This window comes from Monodelphis domestica, chromosome 3, assembly GCF_027887165.1.
Source record: "Monodelphis domestica isolate mMonDom1 chromosome 3, mMonDom1.pri, whole genome shotgun sequence".
NCBI classification, from domain to species: domain Eukaryota; kingdom Metazoa; phylum Chordata; class Mammalia; order Didelphimorphia; family Didelphidae; genus Monodelphis; species Monodelphis domestica.
This window is the reverse complement of record NC_077229.1, coordinates 508,636,713-508,659,144: the sequence shown is the minus strand read 5'-3', so window position 1 is coordinate 508,659,144 and position 22,432 is coordinate 508,636,713. Positions and strand designations below refer to the sequence as shown.

Sequence of the window (22,432 nt, the reverse complement as noted above, 5' to 3'; positions counted from 1 at the left end):
AGGGAGTTTTGATGGAGACTTCGGCTTAGATCGTGGGCCTGGAGTTCTGCTGCAACTTGGACTCTGACTTTTGGACTGCTTTTTTTGTGAGTGAAACATTGACTCCTTTTCTAGTTTTTGAAGAGACTAGCTTCTGTCTTGGAGGAGGCTCCTAATTTAGTTACTCACTACTGGCCTTTCTGGTTGAAATCTAATTAATCTCTGCCTAGAACAAGCAGACCCGGAGCAAAACATTTAGGTTGATAGGATAGATAACTTCTCTATCCCCCTCACATTTCTCTTCTTTATTGTTTCCTCTCTATTTATAAATACATGTGAATAACTAACTTGAGACATAATAAAAATCTGACTAGAGATGTAATAAATATTGGTGACCACATAATTTCATAAAATTATAGTCCAGTCATTAATTTTCAACTTTACAAACCTGGAAAACCTTCCCTTCTCACCTCCTACCTTCCTTCAAGATTTGACTCAAATTCCATCCTCCACAAGAAGTTTTCTTAGTCACCCCACTGTTAGTACCTAACTTTAGAGATTCCTTCCCATGTATATGGATGCATTTCATACAAATATCATTATTTTCATATTGTATCTTCCAACAGACTGTGAATTCCTCCAGAAGTGGGACCATTTTTTGCCTTTCTTTGCAACTGCAGGGTTTAGCACAGTGCCTGCCACATTTTAATGCCTGTTGACTGTGAATTTAATGATTGAGTTCCTGCTTTACTTACTAGCTCTGTGATTTAGGCACATCATTTACTCTCTATCAGACTCAATTTCTTCATCTGTAAAATGGAGAGTTTACAGATTTGCTGTGAGGATTAAATGAGATAATACACGTAAAGAGTGTTACAAACCTTGAAGTGCTATTTACGTATTAGCTATTCTTAGTTGTATCCCTGGCACCCATTGCAGCACCACACCCACAGAAGGCATTTAACAAATGTTTGTTCTACTGAATTGAATGAATGAATAAAGGATAGTTTAACAGCTGCAGCAGATCAAATAACAAGGTTTAGAAACAACATTTATGGGCTCTATTCCCATAATTTATATCACAAATAGTTCTGTTTGGTTCATGTTACTTTGAATCTATGTTTATTTTAATCATCTATAGTATTTTTTGAATTCTCTCTGTCTGTACGAATTTATGAAGTCTGTGTTTTAGAGGCAGATGTTAACAAATTTATTGTGCCAAAAAAAAAAAGGCTCTTGCATCAGAATGCTGCTGTTGATTTTTATTCCCAAACTTCTTTAATCTGTGACATGTTCTGCATTTTAATTGACTCTTTTCTTTCCCTTAACCCAGATTCTTTATTTCTTAAGTGGACACACAAGCCCAACATGTACTCCTGGGTTCACTTAGACCTTCATCAGATTCCTCTTGTGATTTAAGCTCTCCCTTGAATAGGCCTGTGTACATGAGATAAAACAGAAAGCCAATTAACTCAGTGGGTTGAAATGTGATGCAAATGAGGTCAACATTGATTTTTTTTTAAAAAGGCCAATTTTCATTACTGCCAGTTCATTGTTCTCTATTTCTTGGTTCCCAAGTCAAGTTAAACACCTTTATACAAGTTACCAATCATTTTGCAAAGTCAGTCATGAGAGCACAGAATCCTAGAAGTTAGGGATAGAAGGGCCTAAAAATGATTTAATTGATGCCCTTTTCTTATGCCAATGAAACAACATTGAAAGCTTAGTTACTAAAGGCCACACAACTCTTTGGCAGAGTGGATAGATCACCAGCATTAGAGAAAAGAAGAGTCATCTTTAAGCATTCATATCTGAGCTCAGATACTTATTAGCTATGTGACCCTGGGTAAGTCACTTAATCTTGTCAGCCTCAGTTTCCTCATTTGTAAAATGAACTGGAGGAGGAAATGGCAAACCAAACTCTGATATCTTTGCCATGAAAACTTAAAATGGGGCCATGAACAGTCAGAGAGGCTGAAACAACTGAATGCCAATGCAATTAGTTAGTGTTCGGGGTGGGAACAGGATCCAGGCATTCTGATTTCCAGGTCCAAACATTTATCCATTCCATTATATTGCTTCTCACAAGGGAGTCTAGATTTGGAACCCATAGGTCCTTGGTATTGAAAAAACTTCTATTCCAATTCTTGAAGGGAAGGCCAGCAGGGGGCAAACTCTGGCAGATTCTAAAAAGCTGACAAGTCTTTGAATTTAATCCTGGTGATTGGCTGTGCCAGCCCAGATAAATAGAGAGCCTTATCATCAATGGACTGGCCACTTGGTAATGAATTCTTTGGTCCCAGGAATACATAAAACAAAGAAAAATACAAAATGGCACTCGGTCATGTATGGTAACCTATTAGCCACTCCTCAGCCCCGTTCTTCAGTAATGACAGCAGCACAACAGAGGAGGCAGAAAATGCTAGGAATCACACATTTATCAGTCAATAAATATTGACATAACTGTTGATTCTCCTTCGAAGAGATTGTTGTCCTATCACCAAGTTGATTTACTCCTACAATTGATTCTCCTTTTTGGGGATCACATTGTGCTGAATGCATCAAGCCCTAAAATATTATAAAGACCCCTTAGGGAGAGCATCAACCACTCTGAAAGAGTAACTATCCATAAGTGGAGGAAGAATGTCTCTTGTCTACATTATAGTATTAATTATGATATGCTTTTGAATGAGAAACCTATTAAGCTGGCCTATCAGTATGAATATCATGGACAAAAGCTATAGAAAAAGAATGAGCTGGATCCAGAATCGAATAGGAGGAAGAAAGGGGGCTGGAATGCATTAGAAAATCGAACGTTTCCAGCGATCTCAAGCTTCTCCAGGAAACGAAAGCTCATTCCAGTATCATTCTGGTGATGCTGTCTCTGCAAATCATGGAGAATCCCAAAAGGGAACAATCAAACCTTAGTGTCATCCATAACTCTTTGCTCTTCCTCATCTGCAGCATCCAAATTCATTGCCAAATCTGGACATTTCTACTTTCATAACATCTTGAGAATATGTTCCTTCCCTCCAGTCATAGAGCGGAAGGATGAAAAAAAAAAGCATTTTTAAGCACCTGCTATATGTTGGGCACCGTGTTAAGCATTTTATAAATATAATTTCATAACAACAAGCCCTACAGGTTAGGTGTTGTTATTATCTTCATTTTCCAGGTGAGGAAACTGAGGTAAGAAGAGGTTAACTGACTTGCTCAGGGTCACATGTTCATTAATTATCTAATTAATCTAAGGCTGGATGTGAACTGAGGAGGTGGCACAGTGGTTAGAATGCCTGGTTTGGAGTCAGTGAGACCTGAGTTCAGTTCTGACCTCAGACTAGCTGTGTGACTCTGGGCAAGTCACTTAATCCCAATTGCCCTGCCTCTTACCACTCTTCTGACTTGGAACAGATGCCTGGTGCCTATTCTAAGACAGAAGGCAAACGTTTTTTAGGAAGGAGTATTTCTATTAAATTTTCAGAGACTGTACAATAATCTCCATCTCCTAATGCTGTGTCTTGTCATTGACTATCTCTCAAGCCTACTGTGCTCTTCTGCACCTTGACCTCCTGTTTCCCTGGATTCCTTCCAAAATCAGCTCAAATTTTACCTCCTTCAGGAAGCTTTTCCATTCCTCTCATTCCCCCAATATAAAGTTTTCTTCTTATCAGATTACCTTCTCATACCCTGCATATTTCTTTTTCTTAGCCCTTTTATCTTAGAATCTTAACTAAATCTTAATCCTCTTTATTTTAGAATATTCACTAAGTATCAGATCTAACACAGAAGAGTAGTAATTGGGGTTAAGTGACTTGCTCAGGGTCATGTAGTTTGGAAGTATCTGAGGCCAGATTTGAACCTAGGATCTCTGATCTCCAGGTCTGATGCCTTATTCCCTGATACACCTAGCTCCCTATTATATAGATCTTGTATGTCCCTAGTTATAACCATGTCGTCTCACCTATTAGAATGTGAGTTCCTTAAGATACGGTCTGTATTTTTGCTTTTCTTTCAATCCATAAAGCTTAACTTACATCAAGCCCTTAATATATAAGTGCTTGTTGACTGACTGAACAAGCTGGATGCTTTGAAAGCTGGGCACATTTAGCTATTTCAACTTTTTAAAATGGATACAGTTGCAAAAAATTAAAAAGCACGTTGAATTTATTCAAAGGTTCTAAGAGTAGTAAGTTCCTTCTATAAGAGAAGGGCTATTTCTCCCATGTAGGGAATGTGATTTAGCTGGAAGAACACTGAAAGTGGATTCTTGAATTTTTGATCCATAATTTACTGACTGGGGACTAATCATTTAAGTTCTCAGAGCCTCCACGTCTCCACATTTCAAATACGGATAACTTTACTGGGTCCCAGCTTGGGCTGTGTGTGGATGGGTCTGTCTGTCTGTCTGTCTGTCTCTGACCCCGGCTGAGTTCATTTCTTACTAGAGAATCTAGAAAGCCAAACCAGGAAAAGAAAAGACTCAGAAAAATATCTCAGAGAGCTGTTGAGAGGAAAGTGCTTTAGCCACTCAAGAGAGCCCTGGAAATGAGTCATTAACTGTTAGACATAGTTGAATGAGCGTTTTCATGACGTACACAGTAGTTCTTCCTTGGACTAGGGAATTGATCTCTAAAAGGGAGTCCAATCTTTGCCTTCCTTACTCCATTTCTTCTCATTTCACTTGCTGGAATTAAGTTAAAGCACTCGTTGTCCTTGGCATGTTTTCCTTTTGCATATTTTAGGCTTAACTGGATCTCAGTGGTACAGGCCATGCTCAGCTCAGCTTATAATTGGCCCTTTTTTCTTTAGAATATCAGTTGTTCTCTTCCAAATGCTAGCCTTTCTCTGGAAATATAGGCTAAGATTTAACTCTATTTTTTCTTCTTTCCCCAAAAGATTGAATCTGTGAAGATTTAATTTTCCATTTTTTTCCCCCAAAGAACTTTCCTAAACAGGGCAAAAGTTGTTTTTAGATTTAGGATCCCCCTGAAAACTTGACCATGAGCATCTCTCTAAGGCACTTTTTTGGGGGGGATGAGGACATAAAAATATTGAATTATGTTGGCAAAAGTAGGAGGTTGGAGAGGTTGTGCTTCTAGAATGAATGGCTTAAGGACAAGATTTTGGAACAGAAGATGAAGGTCACCTGGAGGCTGGGAAGTAGAATTTCAGAATTGGTGTTCAAAAGAAAACACTTCCATAAATAAGTAAAAAATTAGTGTTTTACAAATGCATTTTACAGGTAAAGAAACTGAGGCTCAAGAACTGAAGGGAGCTATTTGCTTATGATCACAAAGTAAATACAATTTAGTTCTGGTATTCAAAAGAAAGCAATTTTTAAAATGGAGCTAAAAATAAAATGCTTTATAACTTAACTCTTTTTACTAATAGCTATTTAAAGGATCAGTTTTAGGTGAAACCTTGCTTACAGATTCAATTCATTAAGAGTTTATTAAAGGGGCAGCTGGGAGGCTCAGTGGATTGGGAGCCAGGCCTGGAGATGGGAAGTCCTAGGTTCAAATCTGGTCTGAGACACTTCCCAGCTATGTGATCCTGGGCAAGTCACTTAACTCCTGTTGTCTAGCCCTTACCGATCTTCCGTCTTGGAACCAATTTCCAAGGCAGAACGTTTGTTTGTTTTTTTTAAAGAGTTAATTAAATGCTTATAATGTTCTAAACATTATGTTAGACCCTGTAACTATCAAGACAAAAGGAAGCATCCTTTAAGGATGCTTATATCCCAAGGGAGGACACAAATGAAGGATATTTTTTTCAAGTTAGTAAGTCAACATTCCTGATATTACAGGGCGTATTTTTCATGGAGAAGGCAAGCTCATAATTTCATTGCTATGACAAAATACTTAGACCTAAAACAGGATGGAACCAACTCTACTACTTCACCTACTCCAGGCAGGAGGCAAAGAAGGCGGGTTTGGGCAGTAATTATAACCATATGACCAATTGTGTCCACCAGATATGAAGGGACAGAGGTAAGCCAGGGAGAACAAGGAGACTGGATCAGGACGTCAGAGCCGACAGAAAATCTTCTCGATGTCTATGTCTACTTATCTGTAAAGTGACGAGGTTGGTAGATCGAAATCTTATGATGTGCCCTATGACAGGGTGAAATGACATTCTGTATGGGAAACTGCTTGGAAAATATTGAAAATGCTACCCAAAGTGAGATGTTAGTGAGGTCCCAGCATTGTGAATATGAATTTAACGTGTCAAATTTATTCAGCATTAGTAGTAGGATCAAAAACGTCTTAAACTTCAACTATTTATTTCCCTTAGGAGTCTAGAATTTTGGCTTGCAAGTTATTGCAGTGATAGGAGATTTTTTTAAAGGCACTTTTTTCCCATTTTGGTTTATTAAGTAAGAATTTTTATGGCAAGGTTTGAACTTTATTGAATAGCACATAAGAGAGCATTATGGGCTAACTACCCTAATGTCCAATGGGTCACCTCTTCAGCTTCAAATTTAGCATAGATCAATGACTTTAATTTGCAAAATAAGTTTCTAGAGCAGAGGTTCTTCACTTTAGGTATATAATGAACCTATCTGCAGCCTAGTGAAGCTTCTGGACTTTAAATGCATAATATAAAATACACAGGATTAAAAAGGAAATCTTATTATGTTGAAATACACAGGAATTCTCATTTATACTAGAGAAATTCTAATACTTTGGTCAAATTCTGCCTTCCTTAGTTGTACTTTCCTTGGCTGTTTTTTTTTTTTTAAGGTTATGGACTCCAGATTAAGAATCCCTGTTCTAGAATAATTTTTGGTATAAATCAGGTATAATTCTAGTTTATCAAAGAAATTCAGTAAGACGGCAGGGAAAAGACTATGCAACCTGGCATCAGAGGGTCTAGGTTTAGATTCCATTTTGTTACCTGTTAAGAGACATTGGAAATGAGGTGGTTTAGTGAATAGAGCACCGGATCTGGACTTGGGAAGATCTGAGTTCAAATCTAATCAAATATACGTATTATCTAAGTGACTATTAGCCAGTCAACCTTTGTTAGCTTGAACAACTCTAAAAGAGAGATCATAATATTACCTTCTTCCCTGAGTTGTTGTGAGGTATGAGATAATATTCATAAAAAGCACTTAGCACAGTGGCCAACATACAGGAGGAACCTAATAAATGTTTGTTCTTTTAGCTTCTCCATTTTAATATCTGGTGGGACTCAGTTTCTTCATCTGAAAAATGAGGTCTCTGAGGTGCCTTCTAGCTCCTGATCTGTGATCCTGTGACCTCTCCTAAGAAATGTTCTTAGTATTAGTACTCTGCAGGAAGACCAGGGTGGCCTTTCTTTGTCTTTCTGCTTAATTTAAGAGTAGTTTATCTCTTGCTCTCACCTCCTGAGAAGTAGTATAAAGCATTTATCTCAATGTCCTTCAATGAAAGGTGGAGACTTGGAAGCAACCTCTTGGAGGAGGAGGACCCTCAATCAGGCTTTATAAATTAGATAGGAAGACTGAAAGAAAAAGCAGTGTGAGGAGTCCTTCATAAGGAAGGGGAATATGAGTAAAGGTATTAAAGTATGAATGAGTCTGGAGTTTGTTTAAAATTAGAAGTAGGCAGGTGGCCTATTAGATCAAGAATAGAACTTAGAATCTCGAAGATTTGAGGTATAATCCATTCTCAATCACATATTATAGTTGTAAGTCCCTAGACAAATCATTTAGTCTCCTTTTGCCTTTAGTTTCTTCATCTGTAAAATGGGGATGATAATAGCACCTACCTCATAGGATTGTTGTGAAAATCAAACAATCTATCAATCAATAAACATTTATTATGCAGAGATTCAAGTAAAATAATATTTGAAAATTGCACAATGTAAATGTTAGGCAATGGGGGTTAAGTGACTTGCCCAGGGTCACACAGCCAGGAAGTGTCTAAGGTCAAATTTGAACCCAGGACCTCCTGTCTCTGAGCCTGGCTCTCTGGCTACTGAGACACCCAGCTGCCTGCTGTCTCCCATATATATTCCTGCACCCGTGCACACATGCACCAGGGGCACCCATTCCAGGAAGGCTATGAGAATATGGGGTTTAAACATGGTAGTTTCATATTAGTTGAGCTTAAAGTCTTTATGATAGCAGGATGAGGTTAAAGAAAATGAAATTTAATATGGAGAAATGTAAAGTCTTACATTTGGGTTCATAAAATCAAGTGAGCAAGCACAAAGTAGGGGAGGGATGGCTAATGGAGAGCCTGTGGTGGGAAAAAAAAGGATCTGGAGAGTTTAGTAGACACTAAGCTTCACTTAAGTCAATTGTGTGACATGCTAGAGGAGAAAATGCAAAACCTCTAAGTCTGCAAGTCTAAGAGAAGTGATGGTCACACTTAGAATAGCATCTTTAGTTCTCTGAGCACCAAAATTTAGGAAGAGCAAAGACTCAAAACTAATAATGCCTAGAGATCATGGGGAAAAAGCTGACCAAGATGGTGAGGAGCGAAAATCATTCTGAGTAAGCAATGGCAGAAGGAACTTGAGATACTTGGCTTGGAGAAGGGAAAGCTCAGGGGGCACATGATTGCTGTCTTCAAGTAACTGAAAGGCTATCATGCAAAGAGGGATTAACCTATTTTGCTTGGCCCCACAAAGGCAAAATGGGAGCAAAGAGGACAAGTTGCAGAGAAGGAGATTTTTGGCTGGAGATATCCAAGAGCTTTCTCCTAAACAATGAGGGCTGTCCCAGAGTGGAAAGTTCTGGCCTGAAGGTCTTTACCCAGAAGCTAGTTGACCATATGTGGCAGCTCTGGAAGGGATTTCTGTTCTTGTAAAATGTTTGGATCGCACAATATTTAAGGTTCCTTCCAACCCTGGGATTCTGGGCTTTCACAGAATAATAGCAGTCATCCTCTGTCAGACTGAAATACTCTGTCACCATGCCAATATCAGCATTTCTTCATTTTATTGGAAATCCCATCCTAAATGATTATAGATCAATGGAAATGAATAGCTAAGCAGTTAGTCTCTCGGTTCTGGCACAGTTGTGCTTAATTGTTTTCTTTCATAATTCTTAATCATTAATGAATTTCCACAAATATTGAAATGCTCAACTGTTTTCCCTTTCTGTTCACTATTTGATGCGCTGTATATAGAGTGAACAGATTTATTTCTTAACAACTCTGAAAGTTCATGATGACATCACTAACAGACACATTTTACCATCCTGCTCTATATGCAGCCTGAATTTCTTGGCTGTCAGATGAGAATGCCTCACCAGAAAATGTGAAGAAGACATCTTTGTGCTGTTGCCAGTGTAATAAGCATAAGTTTTTTATTGTTATTATTATTATTATATTTAAATCTATTTATTTAAATTTATTATTATAATATTATTAATATTTATTAAGGTATTAGGCTATATAAAATCATAATGCAGATGCATGTGGGAATTTGCATAAATTTAATTCAATACACATATACTATTTTTTCTGTTCCAGGCATCACATTAGAATATGCAAAACTGAAAATGAGATAAATGGTCCCTGACCTCAAGAGGGCTACTTCCCACATTTATTAGGTAAGATGCATATGGATGATACGTAATATGATGTAATCCTGGGCAAAACAAACAAACAAACAAACAAACATTAACCTCTCAGAGTTTTAGGCAGCTCTCTAAGAATATAAATTGCAGAAGAGGTTAGTGGGAGTACTTCAGAGTTACCTTTGCCAATGAAATTCTAAGTTAAGTACCTACCTCTATTTGATCCTCACCAAAGAACTGTTGGGATAAGACAGAGATTATATTTCCCATTTTATAGATGAGTAAACTCAGCCACAGAGAAGTTCAAAAACTTGTTCTAAATTATATCACGACTCTGTGACTGGACCAGAACTCTAGCCCAGGCTTTCTGACTATATAGTGTTATTTCTATCCCATCATGCTCACAATTTAGTCTTACTGATATCTTACTACAAAGATGTTAAAGACACAGCCTAGTCGGGAGGTCCTAGGTTCAATCTGACCTCAGACACTTCCCAGCTGTGTGACCCTGGGCAAGTCACTTGACCCCCATTGCCTAGCCCTTACCACTCTTCTGCCTTGGAGCCAATACACAGAATTGACTCCAAGACAGAAGGTAAGGGTTTAAAAAAAGAAAATGGAAATCTTTCTGTTGAGTTCCAGTGTTTTAGCTTTTTTTTTCATTATGTGGAATGGGATTTTTGGTTCCACATTATCCTAGTTACTTTCCACAAAAGTAAGGCATATTCAATTAATTTTATATTTTTTGTTTTTTATGAGGACATCAAAATCCAATTGTGGAAAAAAAAAATTATTGTGAATGGTAAGGAACCAAGCAGCAGAAATGCTTCTCATGGGTTTTTATGATGGTAGCAGAAGAGATTGCTTTGTGTGAGGATAGAAGAGGTGCAGGGAAGACTAAGGTCTGTTCTTGCCATAATGGTCATCAAATAAATCCACTGGGGAAAAATATCTGTCTTATTAAGGATTCATTCTATATTTTAATGTCTGGCTTTCAAAGGCCTCCCAAACCTCCTCTGATTCTACCTATCCAAACTCATCATTCATTAAGGGAGGAAATATGGTGAAGGGGAATATTAAATTAGGCATCAAGGGTCCAGGGTGACAGGATCAACTCAGCTGCCCCCATGCAACTGACCAGTTTGTTGGCAGGATTTCTGTGGTCTTCCATTTTCCTCAACTGAAAAAGGAATGAGTTCATGGAGATGGGGAAGGGGAAGAGGGAAAGGTAGAAGCATTTATATGGTACCTACTAAGTCCCTGGCACTGTGCTAAGCACTAGGTGACATCTGAAATCCTTTTTTTACCTCTAAAATTCTAAATTCTACCCCTTCAAACTCTAACAAGCCATACCAAACTGAAAAGGTTTTAAATACAGGATTGGTCCTGAGTGATAAATTTTTTAGCCTTTGCAATTATAACCATTTATTAAGAGGCAATTTGCCAACTCATGGGCAGAGTGCTTGGCCTGGAGGCAGGAGGACCTGAATTCAAGTTAAGGCTTAAACACTTTCTAATTAATTGTGTGATCCTAGACATCTCAGTTGTGTCTGCCTAAGTTCCTTCTCCTCTAAAACACAGATTCTGTTAGTACTCACACACAAAATTTACAAAATCTTAAAGTATTGAAGTATAAGTTGCATCTTAATGGATGCAGTTTATTGTTCAACCTTGCCAAAATCTTCTTCAATTCTAATTCTTCATGAGCTGCCTACTTTTCAAAGCTTTGTATCATTTGCAAGTTTGATAAGCCTATTATCTTTTTCTTCACCAGAGATATTGCTCAGAAGAGGGTCAAGGATAGATCCCAGTGGCATATCACTAGAGAAGTGATTCTAAACCTTTTCAAGTATGAAAACTCTCTTTTTAACATAAAGAAAGTTAAAGATTTCCATCTTCCCCCATGGTATATTTATAATTGTTTTATTGATATTCTTGGATTAAGAATTCTTTATGAAAAAGGTGACATTTATTCCTTTAAAAAATTTGTATTTTTGGTAAATCACAATAGCATCTATAGACTTTTCAACAGTTTATACACACACACATATGTAGTCTATATTATATACATACATATGTATTTTGTGAGAAACATTTATTCAGTCTTAAGAAGATATATTTATTTCTGATAACTAGTCAGATTTTTCGGTTGTAAATAAAATGACAAAACTGAGTGTGCTTATGAATTTGTGAGCCTCTTACAATATTTTTTTTGTGATCTATTCTATCCTTCTTGACAGATTTGAAATCACTGAACAAGAAATTTCCTTGTAGGTTAACATTAATCTACCAATTACTCTTCGGGGTCTCATCATTTGACTTGTTCTAAATCCATCTCCCGGAATGACATCCTATCTCATCTACAATGTTAACATGAACAACTATGCTAAATTTTTACATGAACTAATTATAGGTCTTAGGGATCACCACTTCCATTTTTTTAATGTTCATTAAATATCCTTCCATAAGACATTCTATAATTTTTACCAGTAATCCCTCATATAATGAAATTAGTTTATAGAAACAACCATTTTCCTCTTCTTTTTTTATTTTCTGAAAACTGAGATATTTCCAAAACTGCTAATAGGTACCCTTCTCCTGTTTACTATGATTTTTCAAATATCACAGAGTATCTCAGCAATCACATTCAATGTTTTAGTTCATCTGGGCTACTAACTTAATCATTTGGAGAGTTGTGAATTCTCTCAGCATCTCATTTTACTCTATGGGTTCTCATAGAATCAGAGTTTTGAACTTTATAGATTCATTAGTGCAACCTCCTTATTTGGCACATGAAGCAACTGAGACCTATAGAACTTAAAAGAAAAAACCTGAGGACAGCCAAGTAAAAATTATAGGGCCAGGATTAGAGGTTTCCAGGATTACCAGGTCATCTGACTCTAAAAAGAGAGTTCTCACCCCTACATCGTAGATTTTTAGTTCCCAATTAACCAATTTTGCTCTCTCTAAACTCTAATTGTTCCCCATTATCTGAAAGTATCAGGTATAAGTTCCCCTACTTAGTGTTCCAAGATCTTTACAATCTAGCCCCAACCTACCTTTCACACTTTATTACTTTTCTTCCCACATTATAATTTCTCACCAATCCACCTCTTTGTTATTTCTTTTACAGGACACTCTTTTTTCCATTTCTTTTATCTCTTCTTTCACTCTTCCTTTTGACTCTTAGAATCCTTTCTTTCCTTCAAAACTCTACTCAAGGATACCTTACAAATGAAGCCTTACAGATTTCTCTGAAGTCCATCCCATTGTTCTCTCCATGGTCATCCCCATTTGTCACATATTTATTTTATATAGGCTAATTTATGAACATTGTTTTCTCCCAATGGAATAAAAGCTCCTTGAGGTCAGGAACTGTTCCATTACTTTTGTCTGTGTATACCCATCCAGGTCCAAGACAGATGTTGAGTTAATGATGAATATATAAATGATGATGAAGCAAGGAATAAATGTTGATTGATTGATCCTTTCCATTGCCACCATTATTTAGATTTATATAGTTTTTAGTAACTTAATAAAGGTCTCTTGTGTGACTTTGGACAATTTATGATTCTTCTGTGGGCCTCAGTTTATTCTTCTGTCAAATTAAGGCAATGAACTGGAGATCCTTTAAAGCTTTATTCCAGCTCTAAACACTATGACCCCATGGTTCTAAAGTACCAAGTGACCTTGTTTTCTCACTTGACCAGGCACAGTAGAAGCAAAGATATAAATGGAATCCTAATGGCCTGAGAGAGTTACTAGGTCCCCTCCCCCCATTAGAAAGTCATTTTGTCCTGGCAAGAACAGAAGCCAATCTATGTTAGACTATCTTTAATATGGTGGTGAAAGGCAGAGTTATTCATCACATAGTGACGATTTCAGATTTTAGACGAGCTGTTCTGAGCACAACTTTTCAAACACTAAGCATCAGTCTTACCACCTTGCTGGGAAAATAGCAGGCATACTCTTGCAGAACTGAATTAAATTCCAAGTCTAATAAATGAAAATCCCCAAATAGTCTAAAATATTAAGTACGAAGGAAAATATGTTGTATTCAGCACAAAGAAAATACTTGTTTATTAAGAACATGAAATACTTAGCAGTTGCCTTATTTCAAAGCACAAAGGTTAGTGTGTTCATCTTTGATTTCAAGAATTAGGAAAAAAAATCATTTCATTGACCTCTCATACAATGAACAAGTTGCCCCCTTCTTTTCCCTGATGTTTAGTTTTCTAAAATAGTAGCAATAAAGAACAAAATTTACAGTCAAAAGGATCAATGTAATTATGGTGAAAAGCTAAGGACACGATCATCTTCTAACCAATTTCATAGGGTTCAGATATCATCAGATCAAATCGTTATTGTTGACAAAATTAGGAAATATTGCTTTTTAGGACAGGATTCCACTCTCAACAGATACTACTTCCTTTCTAGACGACGCCTAAATAATTTTCCAAATCATATCCGTTATTTTGTCAATCCTGACGTGCCTGTGGGCTGCAGCTGCTCAATTAGAAATCCAAACTGTGTTCAGTATCAATATTTTCATTCTTAATGCTCAGCCCACTCCAGTAGAGACAAAAAGTAAAGATGTTTCCAAGAGTTCCTTCTCTGCCTTCTAGTTTAGTTAGTTCAAGATAGCTGCTAAACTTGATAATGAAATGACTGTTTGACTACTTTTTTCCCCCATTATCCAGAGGTGAAGCTTTTCCAAAGTATTTCTAGGATCTTCCTGGGAATGGAAGATTAAAATACTACTTTGAAATTATGGTTGATAAGAATATCACTGTCAATAATAACCCAGCTTATAGAACAAACTCTGATCCTTCCCTCTATGGAGGTGTCCTAGACAACTTCAAGCCACACTTTCTTAGGTTCCTTTTTGTCCACAAAGGATTAAAATCCCTTCCCTATCCTTTAAAGGTTTGTTTAAAACTGATATTGCCAACGTATGTCATATGGGACCTGTTCAAGTCCCTCATTGCCAAATAAACAATAATGAGATCTCTTTGAGTCCAGAATTCCCATTTTCATCAAACTCTACTTTATAATCACTAACATCAAGTCTCAAATAGGAAAGACTTTCTCCAGTGCAGTATTGATGATCTCATCATTCCACACACACATAGACATGTTGGCAAATGCTCTGAGTTAAAGAAGGAACAGCATTTTTCTTTCCAACATGCCCAAGGCCATCTGTGAAGCCCCAACAGCTGCCAGGCAGCCAGGGCAGATCTCTCCCAGTTACAACAGGGAATAACGGTACCTGTAGGACTTGGAGAAGCACATTCTCATTTTGGCTCGTGGAGACAGACGCGGGATGGAGGCTCCAAGGGGATCCGACACAAAAGCCATTTGTAGAGACAGTTCCAAAGCAGGTCGGGAAAGCAGTCATTCCAAGCTGGTGGCCAGCCCCATGGCTGGTGGGGCCCCTGTTCCCGGACTGAAGCACTTGTGGCTGAGGAAGGGAATTTCCTCTGCATGACAGGCTGAGCTGCCCTGCCAGAGAGGTAGTGTGCTCAGCTCAGCTCAGGGGCTGGAAGGGATAACCAGGATTTCCTGCTGCATGACACTTGCCCTTTGCAACAGGGCTTGCTTCATCCCCAGCCCTTATCTCACTGTTAATGTGAGAAATGCTCCCTTGCAAATTTGTTTTCAAATAGAACACTGATTAAAGAATAAAGTCACAGTCTACCCTTGAAAAGCAGCAGCAGCAGCAGAAGAACAAAAAAGCAAACAAACCAGGAGGCCAAAGGCACCCTCAGGGTGAGCTTTGAAAAATGAAATTAACAGAAAACTTCTCCATTTCCACACTCATGATGGGGGATAGCCTGAATTCAGGCTATTTCATATTATATCACCCTTATTTCCACCAATTACAGAGTTTGTTTAGATGATCATTTGCCACATTATTTATTTATTTGAAAACTCTTACCTTCCTGCCTTAGAATCAATACTGTGTACTGGTTCTAAGGTGGAAGAGCAGTAAGGGCTAGGCAATGGGGGTTAAGTGACTTGCCCAGGGTCACACTCACCACATTTTATCAGGATTCACTGGTTTGAGAAATGCCAGTAGCTGCTCTGGCTCCTGGCAACATCAATCTGAGAATGCAAACAGGTAGGTCACTTTCAGACTCTCAGAGGATGGAAAGTGACTAGCTTGGACAGCTAAGAATGAGGAATCCCTTCAGAGAATCTTCTATCTAATTGTGTGACTATTAAAGGCAAACAAGAAGACGTTTCCCTATTTTTATTAAGTCCCAGCTAATTTGGGGTAGGAATATTTTAAGAGCCAGTCCAGGCAGGCACCAAGAAGTCCACTCAAATCACTAAGGTGCATGTTTACCCTGAGGATTTCATAGTGTGACAGCTCATGTTAACCACACGACATCCTTCCGTCAACCCCCTCCCTGTTCAAGCACCGTCCTGCTAGTGACCTCAGCTATAAACCAAGAAATAGCTCCACTCCTCTTGGATAAGATTACAATGAACTGGAATGCAGAAGAGTCATTTAAACTGCTCTGGACTGTAGGAAGCCCACAAATAGGAGAACTCAAAGGCAGTGAACAATCACTTACTTCATTCAAATAGCTTCCTCTGCTCCTTGACATGTTGAAAATCTGCTCCCCCTAATTTCTTTAGAAACTGGGATCAGGATGATGGGCTGCCTTTTTCTTAAAAGTGCCTGGAACAGTGTATTCTGGGCAGGGAGGTGGAGAGGGAGGTTTCATTCCTGTGTTTTATCTCCTCACAACAAACTTTCCCCTCTATGCATTAGGGTCCTCTTCTGGGATGGTTTATTGTCAAAGTAGGGAAAGAAGGAAGGCTATGTCTCCTCTCCTCTCCTCTCCTCCATAATAATATGTGAAATTCACTATTATCATTTCATTTCTTTGGCTTAGGCATTAACTACCCAGCTATTCATTAAGGTTGGTATATGGATACTATTTCCTCCAATACAAAGCAAATATCATGGGGAGGGATAACCCATCTATCATGACAGTATCATATGATTGAGTTTATCAGCTGAGATCTCCCATACTATCAGAAAGAATCTCAGAGATTATCTAGTCCAGGTTCCCCATTTTACAGATGAGAAATGTGAGGTCCAGTTAGATTAAATGACTTGCCCATGCTCATATAGGTAGCAAATGTCCGAGAGAGCATTGAACCCAAGTCCTTTGATTGGATCCATACTCAGTGTTGTTTCCACTGAATCAACTAGCATTCATTGGGAAGCATGAAATCAGAATCTGAAAAAGGAAAAGAGATACAAAAGAAATCCTGAGCTACCAAAGATGGACCCCCTCCCCTAAAAAAATAAGCATTTTTATTTTGATAAGTCATAAATGGTAACTGAAAGACACCCTATTAAAGGACCAGCCTAGCAGTCAGGAAGACCTGGGTTCAGATCCTATCTTTGACACATGCTGCAAATCATTTAACCTCTCCCTGCCTCAGGTGACTTCCAATAGAGAATATTTCTAGAAAAATCGTGTCCCACAATCGTGAAATCGTAGATCTGGACTCTCACTTCCCCAAACAAAACAAAACTGCCCCCACACTAACAACAATAACAACAAACAAACAACCTTAAACATATAAACCAAAAAACTCTATTTAGTAGATGACAAAACATCGCTGGTTTCTACTAATGAAGACGGCACCTCGTTTGACGAATGTGAAAAGTCTTACATTGTGATTACAATTTTATTTTTCTCATTAATATGAGCCCCAAGCAAGAATATTTTGAATTAAATAACCAGTTACCTTGGTCTCTGGAATGATGCATTTAAAATTTTTTTAAAGATTTTAATACTAATTAAGATGCGAATGGTTAACTACTACTTATAAAGCATGAAACTATAATACCCAGAAGGAAGACATTGACAGAAAGAAAAATGTTCTCAGTTCTCAAAAAGGAACATACAGTTCAGGAAAAAAAGGCCAAGTTGCTCCTATTACCACTGCCAAATGTGTTACTTCTTATGAATTGCTTCTAGAAAGCAGAACTGGTGAATAGCTAAGCAAGATCAAAGAGCTACTAAAATGGAATTATGGGAAGGAAATAGGAGCTTAGCCAATTTTTTTCCAAATGAGAAACTGGGTAAAAAAAAAGCCTTTCCCAATTATCATTACGCATTTGTCTAATTACTTACCACTACCACCCGCCTAACTATCTCCTTCATACTGTTACACATAATCTCTCTGAAATTGCCAGGTCTCAACAAGGTCATAGAAATAAGCTACTTATCACAGAGATTACTCATGAGGAAAGCCAAACCTTGATTTCAAATATAAACGCTACCATTATTATTTTTTTTTTCAGAGACTGTCTGGATCACTGTAGAATCATAAGAATTTACACAAGTGGGGAAAAAAATAATCTAAAGGGGGAAAACCAAGTATTTTTCCCCAGGCTATAATTCTGCCTTCACTGGGGTTCCAATCAGCTGTTTTTAAGTTCTGCTTTGTGACTACAAAAAGTTACAAAGGATAAGAAGAATAAATATTTTGATTACATCAAACATCTTCAACTTCTAAAGTATTTATTTTGCTGAGGGATTTTAATAAACACAGGGTTGGGTTCGAAAGAGCTATTCTGCATACAAGGTCAATTTTTCCCCCCTCAAATCCAAACCAAATTTAAGAAATTGGAGGGAAGCAGTTCCTAATGGTAACAGTCTGAAACTCTCTAAGATATATAAAATATGGACTTTTTGGTTCTCCTGTAGTGCCGTTGGGTGAAAAAGGAATCTACTCTGTCTTGAAATTTTTGTGGGGCTTTGGACCCCAGTCCACTGCTATCACCAAGTGACCCATCCATCCAATCAAGAGTCATGTACTGTATTAAAGGTCTTCCTAAGTGCCTGGCACTTTCCTGCACATTGGAGACACAAATATGAGTTCCTACACCCAACGGGATACAAGAATGGAGGTGGGCAGAGAAGTCAGCTTGAGGATGTGAGTTCAGTAAGGGATGATTATAGAATATAATATAAAATAATATACAAATATTGTTCAGGCCAAAAAAACTCCACTCTCCATGTATGTCGATATTTATTTTGTGATAAGGAGAGCGTCACAGGTGTGGCAGTAAAAGTTCAAACTCACAGTGAGGCAGCAGCACCCAAGAAGTGCCATTTGCAAGCCTTGCCCAAGGTACACAGATAAGAAAGGTCTCCTCTAGGACCTGCCCAACAGAAAAGCTCCTCACCAAAAGAAGAAAGTTACTGAAGGATTTCAGGTTGGACAAATCATGAAGACGTCAGAGATATTCAAAAGCTGATGTCAATGTCGCATCCTGGATCATACTTATCTGGATATATTTTTAATATTTCACATGATTGATTTCTGAATCTTTCTATTGGATTAAGGTAAAAATTTGTTGGGCTTAGAAATTGTACTTTCAAAGAAATGCAGCTGCAGCTGGTAGACAAGCTTAAAAGACAGGGCAAGTCATTGTGGAAAGGGCAAATAGAACTCTAAGGGCTCAAATTCAACAACAAAAAGGAGAATACTAGACAATTCATGAGGGAAATATTACAAAACTGAATCCTATTAATCCTAACAGTTAACATGTTGCAAATTTAATCTCATAAGGAAAAATCAGTGGAGAGTAGGATTTCCAACCATCATAAACACATTTTCCTAAGAACTAGGCTTCTAGACTAGTATTGTGTACATTAGGAAAAAGAGGGGGGAAGATTTTGTCTATAGCAGAACTTCAGGGGACAAAAGGGTGACCCTGGAGGAGTTGGTTATGTGGAAATACATTGCCTCAGGAAACCAAAACAGGCAGAAAGATGAGTTTGGGGACAGCGCCTTATTACGAAATAGTGGTCAACAGTGATGGGTGATAAATGATCAGAAAATGAACCTTGCCTATATTCAAGTACAGTTTTAGCAACCCAGAATTTTTAAAAATCCGTTAAAACCCTTTTCTGATAAGAACTCTGATAACAGAGGTTTTTACTGAAAATAAATGACACTGAAAATTTTTTCAAAGATAAAAATAAAATTTAAAAATATATAATTTAAAATAAAGATAAATGACATTTATATCACTATTTTAGGGGTACAACACACTTTCTAAAACATAATCCAGCCTCACAAGGTTCCTATGAGGTAGGTAACTGAGGGTATCCCAATAGGGGTAACTCCATCGCACAGAGGGGGAAAGTGAGAGTCCATGTATGTGTTAGAGGCAAGATCTAGAAAACCAGAGTCCAAGTCACGCTAGTTCCCCACTCCACAAGAAACCTCCCCAATGGATTCTGTCAGGAAAAAAAACAAACAATAGGACCAGTGGGCTTATGAACTGTAAGCCCAGTATTTACCCAGTGCAGGTAATTGATTTTCAAAGCAGAATTCTTCATTATACTAACTAATGCCCATAATCAACTACAAAGCATTTCCAATGGCAACCTGAGGGCATTACACAGCTAAAGCCCAGACTCCAGATTGTGTGTTTTTGCTTCAAAGTATATTTGCAAAACACAAGGTTTGTTTATTTAATTTAGAGATCAGTTCAGCCCTACTTTGTAGGGATGTGTAAGTGTGTCCAAATTTCTAAATAACCAATGGAAGTAGGAGTCAGTGTCTCCCCTTGGAGCTGGACAGTGATGTCATGAAAACAAAGCCAGGATTTGTGTGTTTATATACTTTTGACCCTTCAGTTTCCACTGAGGTGAATAAACAACTTCAAAGTATTCCCAACTAGGGTTGTGGTTTTGAACTCCTAAAACACCCCTCTTTGCTTGGGTAGCTCTCAGGATTTAAGTCAAATACTTTGTTCTAAGCTAGTCCCATCCTCCTCAATTCGCTCTTGATTTTTCCACTTGTGGGACAAAAGACGAGGAAATATTCTCTGCTCCCAGGATGTTCCTTGTGGATAAAAGTAGGTCATCACAGAGGTCATCTCAGACCCTACTGGTGGGTAGGAGAAAGGAAAGGAAAAGAATACTTCCTAAGATTTTACTTTACAAAGCAACCAGAATAACCAAGAACTCAAACTCTAACTCTCAGGCTTCTAACGTATATACGACATATACTCCTCTTTTTTGTATTTTTTGCAAATGGGAAAAAAAAAAACCCAATACTGAATTTGAAGTCAAAAGACTTGGCAGCAAATTTTGTCTCCTTATTACCCGAAACCTTGGACAAGTCATTTCCTCTCTTTTGGGCTCAGTTTATCTATAAAATAAACGTGGACTGGATGACCTCTGAATTACCTTACCCTTCTACATATATGAGCCTATAATACTATATAATATATAATATATTATATATATATAAATTTAAGTAAACCATAATATAAAATACTGTTAGTTTCTTTTTTGTTGTTCAATTATTTCAGTAGTGCCCATTTGTAACTCCATCTGAGATTTTCTTGGCAAAGGTAATGGAATGGTTTGCCATTTCCTTTTCCAGCCCATTATACAGATGAAGGAACTGAGGCCAACAGGGTTAAGGGACTTGCCCAGGATCACCCAGCTAGTTAAAAAAAGAAAAAGCTAGACCACATTTGAATTCAGGTCTTCCTGACTTAAGACCTGGTACTTTATCTACTGTATCACCTAGCTACTCTAGTTTCCTTTAAAGACTCAGTAGTGAAAATCTTATCTTCTATTGGAATCTTTTCCAAATCTTTCTTATGTCAATGTGGAAAAACACAGAACCACTAAAGCAGTCAGTAAAACCAAGTCTTTAATCAGGAAAGAGACAGGTCCTTAATAATTGGGAGCCACATGGAGTCAAGCACAAAATACCAGAGTTGAACCCTGGGGGCTCTGGGGACAATATCTCTGGGAGGATCACCATGCTAGATGATTCTCCCAAGAGCAATAGAAATTGGGGGTTTTATATACCTTGTTGGAAAATTAAGTACCGCAAACATTCACTGACAGTTGTACAAGCAGGCTTGGGAAAGAAGTTGTAGTTAGAGGCTAGGGTATCAGGGAGTGACCTAACTTACAAAGCTTATAAAAAGAATGGTTCCTGCTAGGTGTTGGTCTTCTTGGGAAAGGATCTCTGATACAATGAGGGGAACTTCTAAGACAAAAAGGGTGATTGAGGACTTGAGCATTTCTATTACTCCAATTCAGGACACTTAATGGAGACTCAGAGATCCCTTATTCAGTCTAAGAAAAAGTCAGTTTGGGACTTCCCTTAAAGGCAAGTTCTCAAGGGAAATGGGCAAATTTGGGGCTTCCAGAGTTTACTTTGACACTTAGTTCTGGTGCCTTCTTTATCTTAATTATTTTTTGTTTATCCTGTAAGGAGTTTGTTTGTACTTAGTCTTCTCCATTAGATTTTGAGTTTATTAAGAGAAGGATCTGTCTTTTGTCTCTCTTTGTATTCCCAGTTCCTTAGCACAGTGTCTGGCACACATTAGGTATATAATACTTGTTTCTTGATGTAAAATGGAGATTTGAACCCCAGACTTCAATCCCCAGAAGTCCTTGGTACTTACAAGAATTCCCTATAATCTCACCTCAGTCTCCACCTGGGCGAGATCACAATTTAGTATTTAATGGGCTCTCTGTCTCCCAAGGGCTCCCTCTACTCAGCCATTGCAACATGTAGTAAGTAAAATGTGAATGGGCTAATCAGCCCTAGGCACATGTTTATTATTTTGTATCCTTGATTTCTAATAATCTTAATAAACCTCAAAAAAAATAATACTTTTATTACTAGAAACTAAAATTAACTTTTACATTGACTGACTGATTTTAATATTTCTCTTTGCTTAATTCTTCTCTTTCCTCTCCTCAAAAGATAGTTGTTGCTTGTAAAATGAAGCAAAACCAGAAATAACATTATTCTGATTGAGGAATAAACTATAATATCTTATAATTTTTGTAAACATAAGATGAAAATTATTATTACATATAATTGGGAAAATAAAATATCTTTGAATTTAAAAAAAGAATCAAC

The 22,432-nt window shown here is 37.7% G+C and overlaps 1 protein-coding gene across 3 annotated transcripts in view; it reads right to left on the bottom strand.

The window, feature by feature from the left end:
- LOC100032166 (cAMP-specific 3',5'-cyclic phosphodiesterase 4D) overlaps positions 1–22,432 on the bottom strand; it is a 1,134,105-nt gene that overhangs the window by 426,755 nt on the left and 684,918 nt on the right. The window contains exon 1 of one of the 3 annotated variants that reach the window (XM_007486361.3): positions 14,760–22,432. This exon is cut by the window's right edge and continues 875 nt beyond it. The exons of the other annotated variants lie outside the window; for them this stretch is intronic. Within the exon in view, the coding sequence (XP_007486423.1) occupies positions 14,760–14,848 (89 nt within the window). The 5' untranslated portion in view covers positions 14,849–22,432. The remainder of the gene's footprint in view (positions 1–14,759) is intronic. 3 annotated transcript variants of the gene reach the window in all.